Source organism: Mercenaria mercenaria, chromosome 8 (assembly GCF_021730395.1).
Source record: "Mercenaria mercenaria strain notata chromosome 8, MADL_Memer_1, whole genome shotgun sequence".
Taxonomy (NCBI): Eukaryota; Metazoa; Mollusca; class Bivalvia; order Venerida; family Veneridae; genus Mercenaria; species Mercenaria mercenaria.
The window spans coordinates 68,559,862-68,582,452 of record NC_069368.1 but is presented as its reverse complement, the minus strand read 5'-3'; the positions used below and the strand labels follow the sequence as shown (position 1 = coordinate 68,582,452).

The following is a 22,591-nucleotide window of genomic DNA, read 5'->3' as shown; positions in this document are numbered from 1 at the left end:
AACTGGAATTATGATTACCATCTTTATACCCCCACCAAACATGTTTGGGTGGGGTGGGGCTATATAGGAGTCAGTTTTGTCGCGTCCCGTCCCGTCGCGTCGCGAAATCTATTATCTCAATTATTTCTAAATGGATTTGATTCAAACTTAAAATAGATGTTCCACCTTATCACCCACATCATGTGACACAAGGGCATAACTCTGACACCAAGTTTTCATGAATTATGTCCCCTTTTACTTAGAATTTAAGGTTAATTTTGTTGTATTTTCACTATATCTCAGTTATTACAAAATGGATTTGATTCAAACTTAAAATAGATGTTCCACCTTATCACCCATATCATGTCACACAAGGTGCATAATTCTGACACCAATTTTTCATGAATTATGCCCCTTTTTACTTAGAATTTAAGGTTATTTTGATGTATTTTCACTATATCTCAGTTACTACTGAATGGATTTGATTCAAACTTAAAATAGGTGTTCCACCTCATCACCCACATCTTGTGACACAAGGTGCATAACTCTGACACCAATTTTTCTTGAATTATGTACCCTTTTACTTAAAATTTAAGGTTAATTTTGATGTATTTTCACTATATCTCATTCTGATTGGCTTAGAGCCAAAGGGAAGTAACCTTTTTTTAACTTTTGTACTGAGTTTCTTTCCCTTAAATTCCAGGAATTAGTCTATTTTTAGAAATCCTATTTTTAGATTTTCAATATTTTAGGTATTTTTTCAACTTTTTTATTACAAGTCCTATGTAAAAAGTAAATGCATTTTTCTGTGGTAACATGGGTCGGTAAGGCATTTTTTTGTATTCACTTTTAGAGTATCTCTAATATTAGAGATTTTTTATATTTACTAGTATTACATTACTAGTATTATACTAGTATTACTTATATGTGGAAGCCCAGGATGAAGTACTCCAAAGACAAGTAAAATTCTTTTTAAGTATTAAGCTTTTTTGACATTTTTATATTATTCTAAGTATTTTTAAGATTTCTTATGGTTGCCATTCTTCTGTGACAAGACCATATGGTGGGGGTATGAGTCACTCCTGTGACAGTTCTAGTTTAATCAGACTTCTAGTTAATAAATGGGTAGATATCAGAGATTATTGTGAATGGTCTAAAATTATCAATAATGCAGTATTCCTTCCATTGACTGGAAGTATGGTTACAAAAGGAGTAGAATTTTTGTCATCTAAGAAACCAGTTTCAGGTGCAACATCCCCATGGCTGCAAATAGTTAGAGATCTTGACATCAGAGCTTAGCTAAATAACCTGTTAAAGAATATGGTATTCTGCTTTGATTTCCCTGGTGGAAATGTCACAACATAAATAGCTGCTGACATTCAAGACATTTATTCTGCTACCAGTACCCAAGTCCATCTGCATTCCAGTATCTATAGTGTAACAAAGTTCCATCTGGCACTATACCTTCCTTGTTTGATTTAAAGTTGGAGTTATTACCAACACTGTATTGGATAGACATATTTTGACATTCTGAAAAAAAAAAACTCAGACATTGTCCTTGATTTATGTTTGGACTGGTGGTGCATCAGAATATTGATGGATTGTGTTTTTGCATGTCTCAATAATATACAAACAGGAAAATCTGCAATCAACTTAAACTGCTGCTGACGTGTGACGGTGTTATATTTCCTGAAGATATGGTACACAACTGTTGTTATTTACTTCTTTATCACTGATTTGATTAAACCTTATTTCTATTCAGACGGGGAATGTGAGAGTTTGGAAAATGATCAAGATGCTTCTGAATTATTCATGAGTTCTTAAAGTTTCTTGTTTATTTATTTTCAGGTACAAGTGATCCCTACGTGAAATTCAAACTCGGCAGCAAACAGCTGTACAAAAGTCGAACTGTTCACAAGAACCTTAATCCAAAATGGGACGAACGGTTTGTTCTGTCTATAGAAGATGTTTTCCGTCCAATACTCCTCAGTGTTTATGACTATGATCGAGGCAGCTTTGATGATTCTATGGGTTCAGCGGAGTTAAATTTAGAAAATTTGAAACCAAATGAGTAAGAAAATTGTCCTCACTCTTATAATAATAATTCACCAAACTTGAACAAAATGTGCTTGCTAATAAGTCCTCAGCCAAGTTAGATAACTAGTCAAATAGGCCCAGGCACTTCGGAATTATAGCCCTTGAATTTTTTTTTTAATAATCAAAGCACTGAAAGTCTGATAAGGCAGTTGAGGTCTTGGTGCATGGTTGACTCATATACTACTATTCAGATGGTTAGGCAGTTGTGGGACACATGCGCTTTTGTCAAAAGCAGCTCTAGTAATAATAATAATAATAATAATAATAATAATAGTAATAATAATAATGTCTATGTCAGATCATTCACTAAGATCAGAACTATAACCTCAAGTTGATTGTGTATAAATCAGCTGCTGTAAAATTGTATAATGTTGTGGTTTTGACCAAAATATCTATTTCCTGCGAATTTGAATTTGTGGATTTCATCTTTTTGTTCATTGAAATTTTAATTTGTGGATTGACACAACCTGTGAAAAGTTGTCAGTCCAGGAAAATAAATGATTTTGTAGCAAATATCTGTTGTTTAGCTATTCTGCAGAGAAAATGATAATTAATTATGCTAAATTATTTAATTATTACATTTCTAAGAGTGGCAGTAGAAAGACCTAGGAATGATACCATATTCTGGTTAAAACTTGATTATGACATTTCATTTGAAACTGCATAGTGATATTCCGGTTGAAGCTTGATAATGGCATTCTGGTTGAAACTGCATGGTAATATTCCAGTTGAAGCTTGATAATAGCATTCTGGTTGAAATTACATGATGATATTCCGGTTGTAGCTTGATAATTATGGCATTCTGGTTGAAACTGCATGGTGATATTCCAGTTGAAACTTGGTAATGGCATTCTGGTTGAAATTGCATGATGATATTCCGGTTGAAGCTTGATAATTATGGCATTCTGGTTGAAACTGCATGGTGATATTCCAGTTGAAGCTTGGCAATGGCATTCTGGTTGAAATTGCATGATGATATTCCAGTTGAAGCTTGATAATTATGGCATTCTGGTTGAAACTGCATGGTGATATTCCAGTTGAAGCTTGGTAATGGCATTCTGGTTGAAATTGCATGATGATATTCCGGTTGAAGCTTGATAATTATGGCATTCTGGTTGAAACTGCATGGTGATATTCCAGTTGAAGCTTGGTAATGGCATTCTGGTTGAAATTGCATGATGATATTCTGGTTGAAGCTTGGTAATGGCATTCTGGTTGAAATTGCATGATGATATTCCGGTTGAAGTTTGATAATTATGGCATTCTGGTTGAAACTGCATGGTGATATTCCAGTTGAAGCTTGGTAATGGCATTCTGGTTGAAATTGCATGATGATATTCTGGTTGAAGCTTGATAATTATGGCATTCTGGTTGAAACTGCATGGTGATATTCCAGTTGAAGCTTGGTAATGGCATTCTGGTTGAAATTGCATGATGATATTCCGGTTGAAGCTTGATAATGGCATTCTGGTTGAAACTGCATGGTGATATTCCAGTTGAAGCTTGGTAATGGCAATTTGGTTGAATCTGCATGGTGATACTCAGGCCACACCAAATTGATGTCTTGTTCTTCGGATTTTTTTCAAAAATATTTGGGGCGAGCGAGCGAAAAAAAATTAAAATATTTTTTTTTCAAATCATCATTTATTGAAGCGAGCGAAGAGCGATGAAATAGAAAACAAATTAAATAATCACTTGTGTCATGTTTATCACCAAATCAAGTGTATTTCTATTCATAAGCCGGAAAAACAAATGTGTGTGAAGTAACATTCAGACAGCATTGTCTTTGGAGTATTGAATATTTAATGTGTGATGCATACAATAAAAAGTAAGAAATATATCAGCGCTTTTATTATTCTGAAATGTCTTATTTATCCCATATCACTTAACAATTTTCTCTGCTGGTGACACATTAGACCTTTTAACCTTTGAAGTGCTGGACAACATGTATCTATTACAAATGCAGATCACACAGCACTCTACTGAACCTGTTAATCTGAGGTGGTACTATTTGGTGCCAAGTCTGCAGGCTGGGTGTTACTGTCAGAAATCAAATGAAAATCCAGCACTTTGAGAGTTTGACTATACAAAGTAAACAAAAACAGACGGCGACATTTTTGGGTGACATATAAGCAAATGTCTAGAATTCCTGATGAATTGTCATGTACCATCTTTAATATCACTCAAACCAAATAAAGAATTGTAGAACAATCAACAAAAACAAAAACCTGCGTTTGAGAAACACACATAACCCCGGTGGGTTTTACACAACTGTATCTGCGGAAAGATTCATCTTATTGTATAGCGCAGCAGCCCTAACATCTCTGTAAAACTGCAGCTCGGGGAAATCTCAACAGCTGTTGCTGAAAATACCTGCCGTTCGTCATCTCGGCATGAGATAAAAAAAGACATAGGGGGCTGCCATTTTGTTATGCCCGATTTTTAAAGCGATCAAATATTACAAAATTTAATCGAATAAACTCATACTACCGGGGTAGGTATCCCTTCTGTGCGGTAGGGAGACTACGTAGTCGGATCGGTGGCTGTATTAGAGAACATGTTCTTCCGTTGCTCCGATAAATTACAAGGTGCGTTTAAACTTCGGAATTTCCACTTTTTTTTTCGTTCCTACTGATTTAGACCCAGCGCAAAAAATAGCCAGGTGCGGGCGGTCAAAAAAAATTGAAATATTTTTTTTTCATTTCCCGTCAAATTGGTGCGGGAAATCCGACGAACAGGTAATCAGTTTGGTGTGGCCTCAGGTTAAAATTTGGTTATACCATCAATACTGATAGTGCTGCCCTGCAGAAAGCATAATGAGAGTTAACAAGTCTACAAAATTTGTGTTTTATGCACCAGAATATTTGTATGGGCCATAGATAATGACAAGTGAGTAATAAGTTTTTAGGTCTTTCACTTGCTATATTCTTGAGAAATGACTTAGCCCTTATATTTGAAGAAAAAAAGTATTCATTTTCTTTTCAGACCCGCAGATATTGAGTTAAAATTGTCAGAGAAGGGTAAATCTGACTACATGGGTTTCATCAAACTGCAAGTCACTCTCATCCCAAAATCTCAGGAAGACAGAGATCAGGTTTGCTATTTCATTGCACTACACATGATTATTTGTTAAGCATATTATAAATATCCTTTGCGCAATGGTAACATAGTGACACGGGTAAAATTTTTGAGTCCTCAAAAAAAAAAGGGCCAATCTTTACAGTGAATGCCTCATAATAACGCTTTTACACGGGGTAAATTTTTCTATCCTCAAAACCTGACCCCATTTTAGCGTAGGAACCCTGAAACTTTTATTTTTGTGCCGCCCCCCAATGAGTGGTGGGGGCATATAGATTTGCTCTTGTCCGTCCGAAGTTCGTGACACCCCTAGCTCAAAAAGTATTTGATATAAATTAATGAAACCTTGCATGAATCTTGATATGAACTTGCGCACTCATATTTTTCATCTGGCTCCTGAAATAATAAAAAAAATGCACATTTTCACCTAATTATGTGCCTCACTAAAAAAGTATTTAATGTAAATTCATGAAACCTTGCTTGAGTCTCTATCATAATGTTACCTTGCACACTTGGCATTCTTCTTGAGAATTTTAGCATTTATTACAGAGTTTTGGCCCTTGAAATAGCCAAAATAGTGGATCTTTTGTTTGTGATGCTCATAGCTCAAAAAGTATATGGTATAGAATAATGAATCCATTTCATGATTTTTAGCTCGACTATTCGAAGAATAGTCTAGCTATTCTACTCACCCTGGCGTCGGCATCAGCGTCGGCGTCGGCGTCACACCTTGGTTCAGTTTTTGCATGCAAGTACATGCAGCCATCAATTAAAGGCATATAGCTTTGAAACTTATTTTTTCTTTTTCTAGGTCAATTACCAACCTCTCTGGGTCAAGTCCCATAACTCTGACATGTATTTTGAGCAAATTATGCCCCCTTTTGGACTTAGAAAATTTTTGTTAAAGTTTTACATGCAAGTTACTATCTCCAGAACTAATGCAGATATTGATTTGAAACTTCACATGTGTCTTCGGGGTTATAAAACTAGTTGATAGCAGCAAGTCCCATAACTCTGACTTTCATTTTGGCCAAATTATGCCCCCTTTTGGACTTAGAAAATTCTGGTTAAAGTTTTGCGTGCAAGTACATACAGCTATTTCTAAAAGGCATATAGATCTGAAACTTATTTTTTCTTTTTCTAGATCAATTACCAACCTCACTGGGTCAAGACCCTTAACTCTGACATATATTTTGAGCAAATTTTGCCCCCTTTTAGACTTAGAAAATTTTGGTTAAAGTTTTACCTGCAAGTTATTATCTCCAAAACTAATGCAGATATTGATTTGAAACTTCACATGTGTCTTCGGGGTTATAAAGCTAGTTGATAGCAGCAAGTCCCATAACTCTGACCTTCATTTTGGCCAAATTATGCCCCCTTTTGGACTTAGAAAATTCTGGTTAAAGTTTTGCGTGCAAGTACATACAGCTATTTCTAAAAGGCATATAGATTTGAAACTTACTTTTTCTTTTTCTAGATCAATTACCAACCTCACTGGGTCAAGTTCCATAACTCTGACATGTTTTTTGAGCAAATTATGCCCCCTTTTAGACTTAGAAAATTTTGGTTAAAGTTCTACATGCAAGTTATTATCTCCAAAACTAATGCAGATATTGATTTGAAACTTCACATGTGTCTTCAGGGTTATAAAACTAGTTGATAGCAGCAAGTCCCATAACTCTGACCTTCATTTTGGCCAAATTATGCCCCCTTTTGGACTTAGCAATTTCTGGTTAAAGTTTTGCGTGCAAGTACATACAGCTATTACTAAAAGGCATATAGATTTGAAACTTATTTTTTCTATTTCTAGATCAATTACTAACTTCACTGGATCAAGTTCCTAAACTCTGGCATGTATTTTGAGCAAATAATGCCCCCTTATGGACTTTGAAAATTCTGGTTAAAGTTTTACATGCTAGTTTCTATCTCCAAAACTAATGCAGATATTGAATTGAAACTTCACATGTGCCTTAGGGGTTATAAAACTAGTTGATAGCAGCAAGTCCCATAACTGATATGCATTTTGGTTAAATTATTCCCCCTTTTGAACTTAAAACTCTTTTGATATTTAACCTTTTTAGGTAATATTTTCCTGCCTCTGGGACAATATATCGAATAGTCGAGCTTGGCTGTCTTATGGACAGCTCTTGTTTTTTTGAGGCTATACCCCATTATGACTGCAAACATTTGAATGATTTCCTTTTATTTGTGACAAATGTACCAGTGGGGGTGCACACCCTGTGTCCTACAGACACATTCTAGTTTTAGTTTTAATTGCTGAAATTGAAAAGTTCATTACTTATATGCTTCTGAAAAGTGGACTTAAAATTTTCTTTCACTATTTTGATATTTTACCTGTTAAATTCATGATAAATAAATTTTGTTAGAAATGTCTTTATTTAAAATAGCTATTTTTATCAATATAAATCAATAAACTGTCAAATTTGCATAATTTAAGCATTCTTCAGAAAACCCTGACCTATTTAAATTCAAATCACGCATAATAAAGCCTTATAAGACAAATATAAGACTTAAGTAGATTTGGAGACAATATAATTATGTGTTATCTCTTCTATTTTTAGCTCACCTGTCACAAAGTGACAAGGTGAGCTTTTGTGATCGCGCGGTGTCCGTCGTCCGTCCGTCCGTAAACTTTTGCTTGTGACCACTCTAGAGGTCACATTTTTCATGGGATCTTCATGAAAGTTAATTAGTATGTTCATCCTGATGATATTTAGGTCAAGTTCGAAACTGGGTCACGTGCGGTCAAAAACTAGGTCAGTAGGTCTAAAAATAGAAAAACCTTGTGACCACTCTAGAGGTCACATTTTTCATGGGATCTTCATGAAAGTTAATCAGAATGTTCATCTTGATGATATTTAGGTCAAGTTCGAAACTGGGTCACGTGCGGTCAAAAACTAGGTCAGTAGGTCTAAAAATAGAAAAACCTTGTGACCACTCTAGAGGTCAAATTTTTCATGGGATCTTTATGAAAGTTGGTCAGAATGTTCATCTTGATGATATCTAGGTCAAGTTTGAAACTGGGTCACGTGCCTTCAAAAACTAGGTCAGTAGGTCTAAAAATAGAAAAACCTTGTGACCTCTCTAGAGGCCATATATTTCACAAGATCTTCATGAAAATTGGTCAGAACGTTCACCTTGATGATATCTAGGTCAAGTTCGAAACTCGGTCACGTGCCATCAAAAACTAGGTCAGTAGGTCAAATAATAGAAAAACCTTGTGACCTCTCTAAAGGCCATATTTTTCATGGGATCTGTATGAAAGTTGGTCTGAATGTTCATCTTGATGATATCTAGGTCAAGTTCGAAACTCGGTCACGTGCCATCAAAAACTAGGTCAGTAGGTCAAATAATAGAAAAACCTTGTGACCACTCTAGAGGTCACATTTTTCATGGAATCTTCATGAAAGTTAATCAGAATGTTCATCTTGATGATATCTAGGTCAAGTTCGAAACTGGGTCACGTGCCTTCAAAAACTAGGTCAGTAGGTCTAAAAATTGAAAAACCTTGTGACCTCTCTAGAGGCCATATATTTCACAAGATCTTCATGAAAATTGGTCAGAACGTTCACCTTGATGATATCTAGGTCAAGTTCGAAACTGGGTCACGTGCCATCAAAAACTAGGTCAGTAGGTCAAATAATAGAAAAACCTTGTGACCTCCTAAAGGCCATATTTTTCATGGGATCTGTATGAAAGTTGGTCTGAATGTTCATCTTGAAGATATCTAGGTCAAGTTCGAAACTGGGTCGCGTGCTGTCAAAAACTAGGTCAGTAGGTCTAAAAATAGAAAAACCTTGTGACCTCTCTAGAGGCCATATATTTCATGACATCTTCATGAAAATTGGTCAGAATGTTCACCTTGATGATATCTAGGTCAAGTTCGAAAGTGGGTCACGTGCCATCAAAAACTAAGTCAGTAGGTCAAATAATAGAAAAACCTTGTGACCTCTCTAAAGGCCATATTTTTCATTGGATCTGTATGAAAATTGGTCTGAATGTTCATCTTGATGATATCTAGGTCAAGTTTGAAACAGGGTCATGTGCGGTCAAAAACTAGGTCAGTAGGTCTAAAAATAGAAAAACCTTGTGACCTCTCTAGAGGCCATACTTGTGAATAGATCTCCATAAAAATTGGTCAGAATGTTCACCTTGATGATATCTAGGTCAAGTTTGAAACTGGGTCACGTGCCATAAAAAACTCGAAACTGGGTAATGTGCGGTCAAAAACTAGGCCAGTAGGTATAAAAATAGAAAAACCTTGTGACCTCTCTAGAGGCCATATTTTTCATGAGATCTTCATGAAAATTAGTGAGAATGTTCACCTTGATGATATCTAGGTAAAGTTAAAAACAGGGTCACGTACCTTCGAAAACTAGGTCAATAGGTCAAATAATAGAAAAACCTAGAGACCATATTTTTCAATGGATCTTCATGAAAATTGGTCAGAATTTTTATCTTGATAATATCTAGGTCAAGTTCAAAACTGGGTCACATGAGCTCAAAAACTAGGTCACTATATCAAATAATAGAAAAAACAACGTCATACTCAAAACTGGGTCATGTGGGAAGAGGTGAGCGATTCAGGACCATCATGGTCCTCTTGTTAAAATATGTATTTGAACGTTGTGGGCATGTTGGCAAAAGTTTGGACTCTTCATCCGGTAACGTACTAAACTGTATTTATTATACCCCCACCAAACATGTTTGAGGGGGGTATATAGGAGTCAGTTTTGTCGCGTTTGTCGCGTCCCGTCCCGTCCCGTCCCGTCGCGTCCCGAAATCTATTATCTCAGTTATTACCAAATGGATTTGATTCAAACTTAAAATACATGTTCCACCTTATCACCCACATCATGTGACACAAGGTGCATAACTCTTGACACCAAGTTTTCATGAATTATGTCCCCTTTTACTTAGAATTTAAGGTTAATTTTGTTGTATTTTCACTATATCTCAGTTATTACTAAATGGATTTGATTCAAACTTAAAATAGATGTTCCACCTCATCACCCACATCATGTGACATAAGGTGCATAACTCTGACACAATTTTTTTTATGAATTATGCCCCTTTTTACTTAGAATTTAAGGTTGATTTTGATGTATTTTCACTTTATCTCAGTTACTACTGAATGGATTTGATTCAAACTTAAAATAGATGTTCCACCTCATCACCCACATCATGTGCCCACATCATGTGACACAAGGTGCATAACTCTGACACCAAGCTTTCATGAATTATGTCCCCTTTTACTTAGAATTTAAAGCTAATTTTGTTGTATTTTCACTATATCTCAGTTATTACTAAATGGATTTGATTCAAACTTAAAATAGTTGTTCCACCTCATCACCCAGATGATGTGACATAAGGTGCTTAACTCTGAAATAAATTTTTTATGAATTATGTCCCCTTTTACTTTAAATTTAAGGTTGATTTTGATGTATTTTCACTATATCTCAATTATTACAAAATGGATTTGATTCAAACTTAAAATAGATGTTCCACCTCATCACCCACATCATGTGACACAAGGTGCATAACTCTGACACCAATTTTTCATGAATTATGCCCCTTTTTACTTAGAATTTAAGGTTAATTTTGATGTATTTTCACTATATCTCAATTACTACTGAATGGATTTGATTCAGACTTAAAATAGATGTTCCACCTCATCACCCACATCATGTGACACAAGGTGCATAACTCTGACACTATTTTTCTTGAATGGTGTCCCCTTTTACCTAGAATTTAATGTTAATTTTGATGTATTTTCACTATATCTCATTCTGATTGGCTTAGAGCCAAAGGGAAGTAACCTTTTTTAACCTTTGTACTGAGTTTCTTCCCCTTAAATTCCAGGAATTAGTCTATTTTTAGAAATCCTATTTTTAGATTTTCAATCTTTTTTATTATAAGTCCTATGTAAATAGTAAAAACATTTTTCCGTGGTAACATGGGTCGGTAAGACACTTCTTTGTATTCACTTTTAGTGTATCTCTAATATTAGAGATTTAATATATTTACTAGTATTACTATACTAGTATTATACTAGTATTACTTATATGTGGAAGCCCAGGATGAAGTACTCCAAAGTATTTTTAAGATTCCTTATGGTTGCCATTCTTCTGTGACAAGACCTTATGGTGGGGGTATGAGTCACTCCTGTGACAGTTCTAGTTATGTCTGTCGACGTTCAAATTGTTGCTAATACACAGCAGAAATGACAGTGTTTGTTTGAACGTAAATACACAATAGGATGGTTCACATACACTGGGACCCCGTCATAACGCTGTCGTCGGGGTCCAAGGTTCGAGACCCGCGGATCTAGCGGGGTTAAATTTATAACGCGGGTTGATCGTATCAGCGGTATATGCAATACCCCACCCACCGGTAACGTATTTTGTACGCTGTTTATGTTAATAAGAAATAAGAATCGTATAAACGGGACATTTATTTACCTTAAATGCTACTGAAAAATACATTAACAGAATTATAACGCTGTGTCATCTTCTCATTTTGTCGTGGTTATAAAAGAAAATTGGATTTGTGTATCCCGGAAGTAAACATATATAACGCTGTGTGAGGAGTGCGCGGTCGTGAGAATTACATATGCACTGCAATTGCACTGGGGGTTTATGTAACTAAAAGAGAAAAAACGCGGACAGTCTTAAAAAAAATAATTTTGAATAGATTTACATGAAGGAAATCGATAAATAAGATAGAAAATTTTTAAATCAGCGTCGTTGATATACGATATTAAAAAGGGAGCACATTCTCAGTAAGGCTTTCAGTGCGTCGAATCTTCGTTATTTCCGATGAATTGAGTGTGATGATTACAAAAAACGGCTGCAGTTTATTACAAAATTCGATTTTTTATTCACTCAAGTGATCATGTCATCTGCTTAATTGGTGCAAACTTAAACGGTTTGATAGTTGACTGACCAATGTTACACGCTTGTTATGCAAACAATCTAATTTTGACACGGTACTGATTGCATAATTGTCACATGTCTACATGTATTGAAATTTAAACAAAGGCGATAGCAAACAAGAAAGCTAGCAGACGATTATTGATTTTTGTGACAGTTGTCATGGAAAGGTGTTAAAGCACACAGGTACTTGTAGTTTTAACGCTGGTTATGATCAAATTAAGTAACATCCGCGGATTTTTTTTTTTTTTTCTGTTTTTTTTTGTGATTTTTTTTATCCTCTAAAATTTGGGCGCCAAGGCCATACAGCGTTATACCGAGGACCGCGGTATATCGAGAAGCGTTATAACGGGTTTCGAGTGTACATGTTTTATAATACTGCCAACAGTTACTATATTTATACTATATAATTATAATAAATAATACATGGATTGCCTGTAGCGTATATATGGGTTCTATGTTAACAGTTTAAGCAGTGCCCGAAAGAGCACTGTATCGTTGAAGAACGTATATTTGGTTCTTACCCGAATGAGCACTGTATCGTTGAAGAACCTATATTTGGTTATGTTACACGCTTTTGTATGAAGTCATTATAATGGAAATCTGCTCTTGAGCTGAAGAAACAGCTACAACCGAAAAAAAACGTATTTGGGTTCATTTTAACGTTGTTAAACGTATTTTTATTTCAAAATACCTCAAATCCATGGTCCAGTTTTAAAACCTCAAAAAAGGCACCCATCTCATAACATAACAGGCAATTGCTGTAAAGATTGGTCCGTTTTTGAGGCAACGAAATTTTTACCCGTTTCAGTACGCTACAGGCAGTTGCTGTAAAGATGGCCAGGTGCGCAAAGGATATAAAATAAATATTTAAAGTTTACCATGCTTGATATTATGATGTTAAGCTTGACATTGCACCTTGCATGTGATGCTGCATGGGTGATATGAGAAGAATTTGGATGAAGCACACAAAAAATGGGGAAAAAAATGTTTATAACATGTAAGATCTAATTATATTTCACTAATGAGCTTTCACTCAGGAAGTCATGAAAATATAGCATCTGGTGTTTCACTTGGTGAAAGCTACTTCAGTCTTACACTGAAACTGTTCGACAGAGATTGCATGATTGCAGTATATCATATAATAACTTCCCTATATGGAAGTCATAAAGATATTAATTGCAAAAAAAGAAGATAATTAAGACAGTATTATACAAGTGTTGTAAGTAGTTTTCAGCTAACCTTATAATGTGGTGATAATTGGATGATTCAGATTGATTAAGTTAAGTACTGTAGATGGGGTAAAATTTGTGAAAAATTTATTTCTGCTAATATACATAATCAGAATGACAAAATATCTCCCAAAGTATGATTAATCACAAGACACACAAATAATTCTGTTATCTAATAAAACAAATGCAAAATGACTAAATTTACAGTATTCTAGCTATGGTATGACTAAATTTACAGTGTTCTAGCTATGGTATGACTAAATTTACAGTATTCTAGCTATGGTATGACTAAATTTACAGTGTTCTAGCTAAAGTTTGTGAAATAAAGCTTAACCCTTACCTTGCTAAATTTCTATTATGAACTTGTGGACAGTACCATTAACTGTTAAAATGGGTGCTTATCAAAAAGATACTGACCAGATGGCGAACAGTGCAGGTCTTGATCAGACTGCATGGATGTGCTGGCTGATCATGATCTACACTGGTCGCAAAGCAGAATCACTGTGTCCAGCATGATGAGGTTTAATGCTTCAATCTCTTGTTTATAAGAGTATACATATAATAATGCTAGCAGTTTTACCATTTTCAGAAAAGTATAATTGAAGGTTAGATTTGTTTTTGTGTGAACAAAAAGCATTAAATATCCATAAACATATAAAATGATGATAGATCTTGATTAAAAAGAAATAATATTATACCCCCAGGTATAAAGTATGTGTGGGCATTATTGGAGTCATGCTTGCCCATCACTGATTCGAATCATAGGAAAAACTGAGTTAACACTTCAGAGACCACAATGTTCTACTTGACCTTTATAAATCTTGGTAAGAATATTTATAAAAGTGTGTCAGGCTCAAAACTGGTTTGTTTGAGGTCTTAAACTAGGTCACAAGGTCAAATCATAAAAAACTTTGTTAACACTCTAGAGGCCTTATTTTCTAGTCAGAATATTTGTCTCCATGAAGTATAGCACTAGTTTTAAACTGGTAAACTAGGTCAATGGATCTATAAAATCTTTGAGAAGGTCCAAATGCAACCAGTCATAGAAATTTTAAACAAAAACATAGGAATAGTTATCATAGGAACCTTTTTAGCTCACCTATCACGAACGAACGAAGTGACAGGTGAGCTATTGTGACCGCTTGATGTCCGTCGTGCGTAGTGCGTCGTCAGTCTTCTTCTTGAAAACCACTGGGCAGAATTACACCAAACTTCATAGGAATGATCCTTGGGTGGCCCCCTTTCAAAATTATTCAAAGAATTGAATTCCATGCAGAACTCAGGTTGCCATGGCAACCCAAAGGAAAAACTTCAAAAATCTTCTTGTCTAAAACCACAGGGCCTAGGGCTTTGATATCTGGTATGTAGCATCATCTAGTGATCCTCGACTAAAATTGTTCAAATTATCCCCCTAGGGTCAAATATGGCCCCGCCCCGGGGGTCACATGTGTTATATAGACTTATATAGGAAAAAGCTTTAAAAATCTTCTTGTCTGAAACCATATGACCTAGGCTTTTGATATTTGGTATGATGCATTGTCTAATAGTCCTCTACCAAAATTGTTCAGATTATGCCCCTGGGGTTAAAAGAGGCCCCGCCCTGGGGTCACTTAGTTATTATATGAGTTATATAGGAGAAATACTTAAAAAATCATCTGATCCTATTTCCAAGACTGTTTAATTATAATTACATGATGACCCCAAGTAATATGATGTCAGTTGACTGTGACCTTGACCTACTGACCTACTTTCTTGTTTTTTAAGACACAGGCTTGAAATTTTGATGACATGCACTGTTTTGCACACAAATCGTAAAACTGAATTTCATTGACCATGAATGTGACCTACTGACTTTCTTAATATTTTATCATCAGTTTGACATTTGAAACATGTAGCTCATATAACTCAGGCGAGCGATCCAGGGTCATCATGACCCTCTTGTTATAATCTTTTTGGCACTCTGGAGGCCACATTTACTATTTGATCATCTTAAATTATTGTGTCAGTATGTTTGTCTCTTTCAAGCATAGATTTGCTTGATCAGTTGAACATTAGAAACTTGTGTGATGATATACCTAAATTAGTTACCTAATATTTTGAAAAAAGAAATCAGTCCCATTGGACAAAAAAAAAAATGATTTCAGACAGTAATTTGTAAATGTGAAGTGAGTGATTTAGTGAGGAGTTCCAGGCAGTATTTTGTTAATAAAAAGAAGTATTATAATATATTTTTACTTAATATAATGTATATTTGAAAAATAATGTTTCTTTATACATTTGTATTCATTTGGAAATATGGCCCTTTAACAGTAAGCCAAGTATCAAGTGATATTTCATGAATGTATAATGTATGTACGAATCTTTTAAAGGCACTGACCTCCAGATTTGGCTAAAAATAATCTTTCCTTCAAATTGAAATTTGCTCATATTATGAACATTAGAATATGAGTTTTTGTTTCTAAAATATTTTGAGAATTCCAAATTAAGAAAAAAAGATGACTGTGTCGGGAATTGAACCCTGGACAGCTGCAGCAATAAAGACATTTTCCCGTCGTCTTGACCAATAGCGCTATCGTGGAATTAGTAAAGTATGACTTCAAAATATAGATATTATAATCAAGACAGTTCACCTAACGCTTTTCGATTTTCATCGTAAAAAGTAATAAAAACAGCAAATTCTCAAGTGTTTCCGTAACATATATTTTGTCAGTAATTAAATTTTAAAGCCTTCTGAAGAAATATAGCATTTATTTCCAGATATCTAAAAAAAAATTTTTTTTTCTTGTCGAACGATCTGTAGGCCAGTCCCTTTAAAATAACTGTATTTTGCTATATGTTCCAGCAGATGTTCTATGTGACAGCAGTGAAATGCTGAGACAGTTGCTAGGTTTCATAAAATGCCTGTTATTATTCTGTAAAAATCTATTTTCTTGTTTATTTCCTGCTTACTCCTTCCTATTTCTGACACAGATTTATGGCAAAATCAATATTAAACTTCTGTTATTGACACTATATATAAGTTTCAGTACCCTCAGGATATTTTAATATAATATTATGAGAAACAATATATTCACATTTTTAGTTGTTACTTGTGATTTAGATAGTCTTGGAATTTATTTTTGGACATACTATGTTAGCTGCTGCAGTACAGGGATATTTGCATTCAGAATCGAGATTTTAGGTAGTGCAGAAGCAATTCAGACAGAATTTTTAGCTCATAATTTTTGCTCAGATTTATCTGTTAGTATTGTTGGATGGTCCAGCCATCCTTTGCTTTCCTTCTTCATTAAACATAGTGACAGACTTTTCAATGATTCAGCTTGACAGTACCTATGGGCCTCTAGTGATAAACCATTTGATGGGAGTTCAGAAGCATTCTTGCTACACTTAGGGGTTTGTCTCATGAGCTTTTTAATAGAAATTGCATTTTATCAACAACAAAAAATCATATGGGTCACTGTTAAACAAAAATTAAGATAATACAGTCAATGAGGATTAGAAACTATATATCTAAAATACATAATATGAAAGAAAGTCCTCACCAAATTAATTTTTATAATTGTGATTTAGATTTTCATGGAACTGAGTCAGACATTCATGGACATATTATGTAAGCTTCTGTGGGGATTTTGTATTCAAAATTGAGGTTTTTAAAATGCATTTTTTTTTTATAAATAAAGGGATGCAGCTGGTTAATGAAATGACAGAGAAATGAAAATAACCAATCACATATGCTCTCATTTAATTATAATGTCAGCATGTTACATTAACTCCATCTTGAATTTCAAATTAACATATATATGTTTTCCTGTTGTCATATTATCTTGTATTGAAAAGAATAATAAATTTGAACAGAAATGAATAACTTCTGTTCCCAGGAGTCATTGACCTTAGATTTATATATTTGTCTGGATTATAAACTGCAGCATTTCTGAGGAATGAAAAGTTACTTAATCAGTTTGGGAGAAAATTAATTTATCAGAAGATGTCAACTAAAATTCCAGAGGTATTTCATAGCTAGGATCTTTTCCAATTGCATTTTCATCCGTTCATTAGTTTTCAGAATTTCAGGAAATTTAATTCAGGAAAAAATTGAAAGAATTAGACTAAGTGTTCTTTTCTTAACAAATTGTCTTCCTGTTTCTGTGTGGGTTTAAAGAACTGTAACCTTCCATTGTCTGAAGTTGATAAAATTCTTTTAAAGGCTCATAATGCCTTTATTCAAAATGTTAAGTACATTAATTTCCTGTTAAATCCTATTTCTGATAATTAATTTCTTTAACATTTGTCAAAGGTTAGAATATTGCTGAATATACTAGAATGTCTTATTGAGTTTGTTGTTTTTAGCTCGACTATTTGAAGAATAAGTAGAGCTATCCTACTCACCACGGCGTCGGTGTCGGCGTCACACCTTGGTTAAGTTTTTCGTACCAGTCCACATTTTGACAAAATCTTTTGAGATAAAGCTTTGAAACTTTCAACACTTGTTTACCACCACCATGGCCAGTTATAGGCAAGAGCACATAACTCCATCCAGGATTTTGGCTGAATTATGGCCCCTTTTGACTTATAAATCATGGTTAAATTTTTCGTACCAATTCATATTTTGACAAAGTCTTTTAAGATAAAGCTTTGAAACTTTCAACACTTGTTTACCATCACCATGGCCAGTTATAGGCAAGAGTACATAACTCCATCAAGGATTTTGGCTGAATTATGGCCCCTTTCGACTTAGAATCTTGCTTAAGTTTTACGTACCAGTTCGTTTTTTGACAAAGTCTTTTGAGATAAAGCTTTGAAACTTTCAGCACTTGTTTACCATCACCATGTCCAGTTATAGGCAAGAGCACATAACTCCATCAAGGATTTTGGCTGAATTATGGCCCTTTTTGACTTAGAAATCTGGGTTAATATTTCGTACCAGTTCATATTTTGACAAAGTCTTTTGAGATAAAGCTTTGAAACTTTCAACACCTGTTTACCATCACCATATCCAGTTATAGGCAAGAGTACATAACTCCATCTTGGATTTTGGCTGAATTATGGCCCTTTTTGACTTAGAAATCTTGGTTAAGTTTTCCGTACCAGTTCATATTTTTTGTGAAGTGTTTGACATATGGCTTTGAAACTTTTATCACTTGTTTAGTATAATAGTCTCTATCTGTGGGAAAGAGTACATAACTCTGTCATCTATTTTGGCTGAATTATGGCCCTTTTTATACGCCCGTTTGAAAAACGGGACGTATTATGGGAACGCCCCTGGCGGGCGGGCGGGCAGCGTCCACAGACTTTGTCCGGAGCATATCTTCTACATGCATGGAGGGATTTTGATGAAACTTGGCACAGTTGTTCACCATCATGAGACGGAGTGTCATGCGCAAGAACCAGGTCCCTAGGTCTAAGATCAAGGTCACACTTAGAGGTCAAAGGTCAAATTCAAGAATGACTTTGTCCGGAGCATATCTTCTTCATGCATGGAGGGATTTTGATATAACTTGGCACAAATGTTCACCACCACGAGGCTGAGTGTCATGCGCAAGAACTAGGTCCCTAGGTCTAAGGTCAAGGTCACACTTAGAGGTCAAAGGATACAAGAATGAAAACCTTGTCCGGAGCATTTCTTCTTCATGCATAGAGGGATTTTGATATAACTTGGCACAAATGTTCACCACCACGAGACAGAGTGTCATGCGCAAGAACCAGGTCCCTAGGTCTGAGGTCAAGGTCACACTTAGAGGCCAAAGGTCAGATACAGGAATGACTTTGTCCGAAGCATTTCTTCTTCATGCATGGAGGGATTTTGATGAAACTTGGCACAATTATACACCATCATGAGACGAAGTGTCTTGCGCAGTTCCCTTTTTAGAATTACTTCCCTTTGTTGTTACTATAAATAGTGTATATTGTAACTTTTTCATTACTAGTCGTAGGGAAAAATCGAGACCACTTTTCTGTAGTACAACATGCATGCTACATCCAATTATGAGGTGTATTTTGACCAATATCTACCTGGTAAAGATTTTTGTGTGGACTTACAATTTTTTTTGGATTTTTTTTTTTTTTTTTTTTTTTTTTAAGATTACCTTCCCTTAGTTGTTACTATAAATAACTTATATTGTAACTTTTTTTATAATTGACCGTGGGGAAAAAACAAGACCACTTTTCTGTGGTACAACATAGATGTTACTTTCAAATTTTAGGTGTATTTTAAGGTATCTCTACCTGGTAAGGAGTTTTTTTGTGGACTTAGAAAAACAAAAGACTTACAATGATTACTAAACAACCACAAAATTAAAATTCCATTTGCAAATACAGGTGCTAGAGTAAAGAAATTTACTGTGACGGGCGTATATTGTGACATTCTGGCACCCTTGTTGGACTTTGAAATTGGTTCTGTTTTCATACAAGTCCACGTTTTGTCAAAACTATTTGACATATGGCTTTTAAACTTTGAACACTTGTTAATCATTATGATTTCCATCTGTAGGCAAGAGTACATAACTATTTTGACTGAATTATGGCCCTTTTTGGACTTTGAAATTGGTTCATACATTGCCATTTAGTGCAAGACTTATCGAAATCAAAGAAATACAGGAACATTGTTTGTCTAATCTATTTATTTCTTTTGTCTGAATATCTGTGGAAATATTTTGACCCCATTCTTCAATCAATTCTTCGAATAGTCGAGCGCGCTGTCATCAGACAGCTCTCGTTTATTACCTCCCTTTAATGCTCCAACTATTACAGTTCATGAGCAATATTAGAAGTGGTGCTTTTCTAACCTTGTAAGTGTGCATAAAATCTGTTTGGAAAGCTGTTTCACTTGTTTTTAAGATAAAAATTTAAAGCATTATTGACCTTTAAATGCTATTATAGGTAATAATTGAATGTATAAATAGTAATGACCCTAAGTTTTAAAGTTCCATAAGGCCTTTAATTTTATGTTAAAAAACAGATAAAGCAATTTTTCATTTAGATTAAATGCATTATTACATGATTAGGAAAGCACTACTTTCAATATTACACATCAGGTAAAGTGATAAAGGAAGGTAATCATAAACAGTTGATTCACTAATATTATTCTTATTATTAACCTTCAGCCTGCTGGTGGCAAGTGATTCTGCCTTTGCGACCAGTGTAGACCAAGATCAGCCCGCACATCCGTGCAGGCTGATCATGGTCTGCACTGTTCGCTATTCAGTCAGTAAATTTTTAGTGAACACCCCTTCAAATAATAAATGGTATTGCTCAAATTGAATGACAGACCAGTCCATTTTAGAAATTTTACAGGCTAAAGGTTAAAATCTTAGACAATCATTAAGAGGAAACAATTATCAATAACTGGATGTAGAAAGGAATAAATATAACCCAAAATGTGGCAGCCACATTATAACAAAGGCATCATGAACCTTTAAGAAAGTACTAAATATTTGAAAATTTATTTTGTTTACTGGTAGTCTGTAAAATGTAAAGCAATACTCCAAACCCTGTCAGTAATAGAGGGATGTCCAGTCAGGATTTTAATTACAAATTACAGTGAGACACCAATTGCATGAGGTTGCAAAGGGATAAATAAATGTATAGAAACGTTCCATTTGTCCAGTGTTTTAAGCAGCTTGGGACCTAAATATGCTCAATACATTGACGCTTGTGTGAACAGTGTTTCACCATTGTACGCTGTAAATTGTTCTGTAGAGCTTATTTAAAGAAGTTCAACATGAAAGGTTGTTTGCAGTTGATGAGTATATATTAACACTATACATTGCAATGTTTTTCTTCTTATTTCAGTACTTCAAGCGTACAGTAAAGCTTACAGATAAGGAATCTGCAGCCCGCAAACTAAAGATGCAGATGTGGACAGGGGTTGTAACAATTGTACTTGTTGAAGGTCGCGACCTTATACCAATGGATGACAATGGGCTCTCAGATCCTTATGTCAAGTTCAAACTAGGCAATGAAAAATATAGAAGCAAGGTAGGTAAGATTTTATTGCATTGTTCATCTTAAAAGGTGAAGGGAATATTGGTGTTGAATATTTTGTCATTTCAAAAGCATTTCAGTTGCATTTTTAGTTTGACATTTTGAAGAAAAAGTAGAGCTATTGCACTTGCCCAAGCGTCGGCGTCGCCGTTAGTTAAAGTTTTTGATAAAGTCAAATATCTCTGTAAATATCAAAGCTATCGACTTGAAACTTAAAAAAGTTATTTACTGTCAAAGTCTACACCAGGAGAAATAATCCCCATAACTCGAGATCTGGTTTGAATTTTGACAGAGTTATTCCCTTTTTTATCTTAGAATTTTTTGGTTAAAGTTTTTACTGGCAAAGCTCTAATTCAGAGACAAGCACTGAGAAAAGTCCAGTGCGCTGTCATCAGACAGCTCTTGTTTTTCGTAATTCATTACATGGATGAGTTAGCACAAGAGAGTCACTATTACAAAATTCAACTTTTATCAAACAAAATTTTTGAACCAGTCACTGCAATATCTAAGATTACACAAGATACCTCAGTAGGCTAGTGCTGACATTGCAGCTTGAGTTACCTCTGCAGATCTTTTTAGGGACTTTAGTATTAGTTGGAACAGATATGACTTTAGTCATTCAAGACCCAGACTCAGAGCAATTAGTTTCCAAATTAAGAACTAAAGATCAAGTTATTCAATGCATTTCAAAAAGACACGTTTAAATTTAAATGTAAGGTCACATTTATAGATCTAAGGTCAAGGTCACGCTGTCTATAACTCTGCGATCCAAAATTTGTAGTAAATGTTCACAAGTAATTAATCAAATAGCCAGCTAGAGCCATAATAAGCCAAGCCAGCTCGAGCCGTAATAAGCCAAGCCAGCTAGAGCCGTAATAAGCCAAGCCAGCTCAAGCCGTAATAAGCTAAACCAGCTAGAGCGGTAATAAGCCAAGCCAGCTAGAGCCGTAATAAGCCAAGCCAGCTAGAGCCATAATAAGCCAAGCCAACTAGAGCCATAATAAACCAAGCCAGCTAGAGCCATAATAAGCCAAGCCAGCTAGAGCCATAATAAGCCAAGGTCAGGTGTTGTGTATAAAATGGCTTTGTGGATAGTGGGGAGGAAGTAAATGATAACTTTTCTTCATTGTTTTTTGTTACTATGGTAATTTTCTGATAATCAAGAATCATCCTGAATTCCAACTGACAGTATCTGATTAAACAAACCATTTTTATGTGGGTTTGAATGTTTGATGTTTTATTTATTCAAATTAATCATTGGATTTAATCAGT

At 34.9% G+C, this 22,591-nt stretch overlaps 1 protein-coding gene across 2 annotated transcripts in view; it reads left to right on the top strand.

Annotated features, from left to right (window-relative positions):
• Nucleotides 1-1,748: 1,748 nt before the first annotated feature.
• The window catches only part of LOC123566166 (multiple C2 and transmembrane domain-containing protein 1-like), a 69,544-nt gene continuing 48,701 nt past the window's right edge, over nucleotides 1,749-22,591 (top strand). The window contains exons 1-3 of one of the 2 annotated variants that reach the window (XM_053550132.1): nucleotides 1,749-2,050; nucleotides 5,062-5,170; nucleotides 21,128-21,313. In XM_053550132.1, the coding sequence (XP_053406107.1) occupies nucleotides 2,007-2,050; nucleotides 5,062-5,170; nucleotides 21,128-21,313 (339 nt within the window). In that variant the 5' untranslated portion in view covers nucleotides 1,749-2,006. The remainder of the gene's footprint in view (nucleotides 2,051-5,061; nucleotides 5,171-21,127; nucleotides 21,314-22,591) is intronic. The other variant, XM_053550131.1, reaches the window with a different exon arrangement.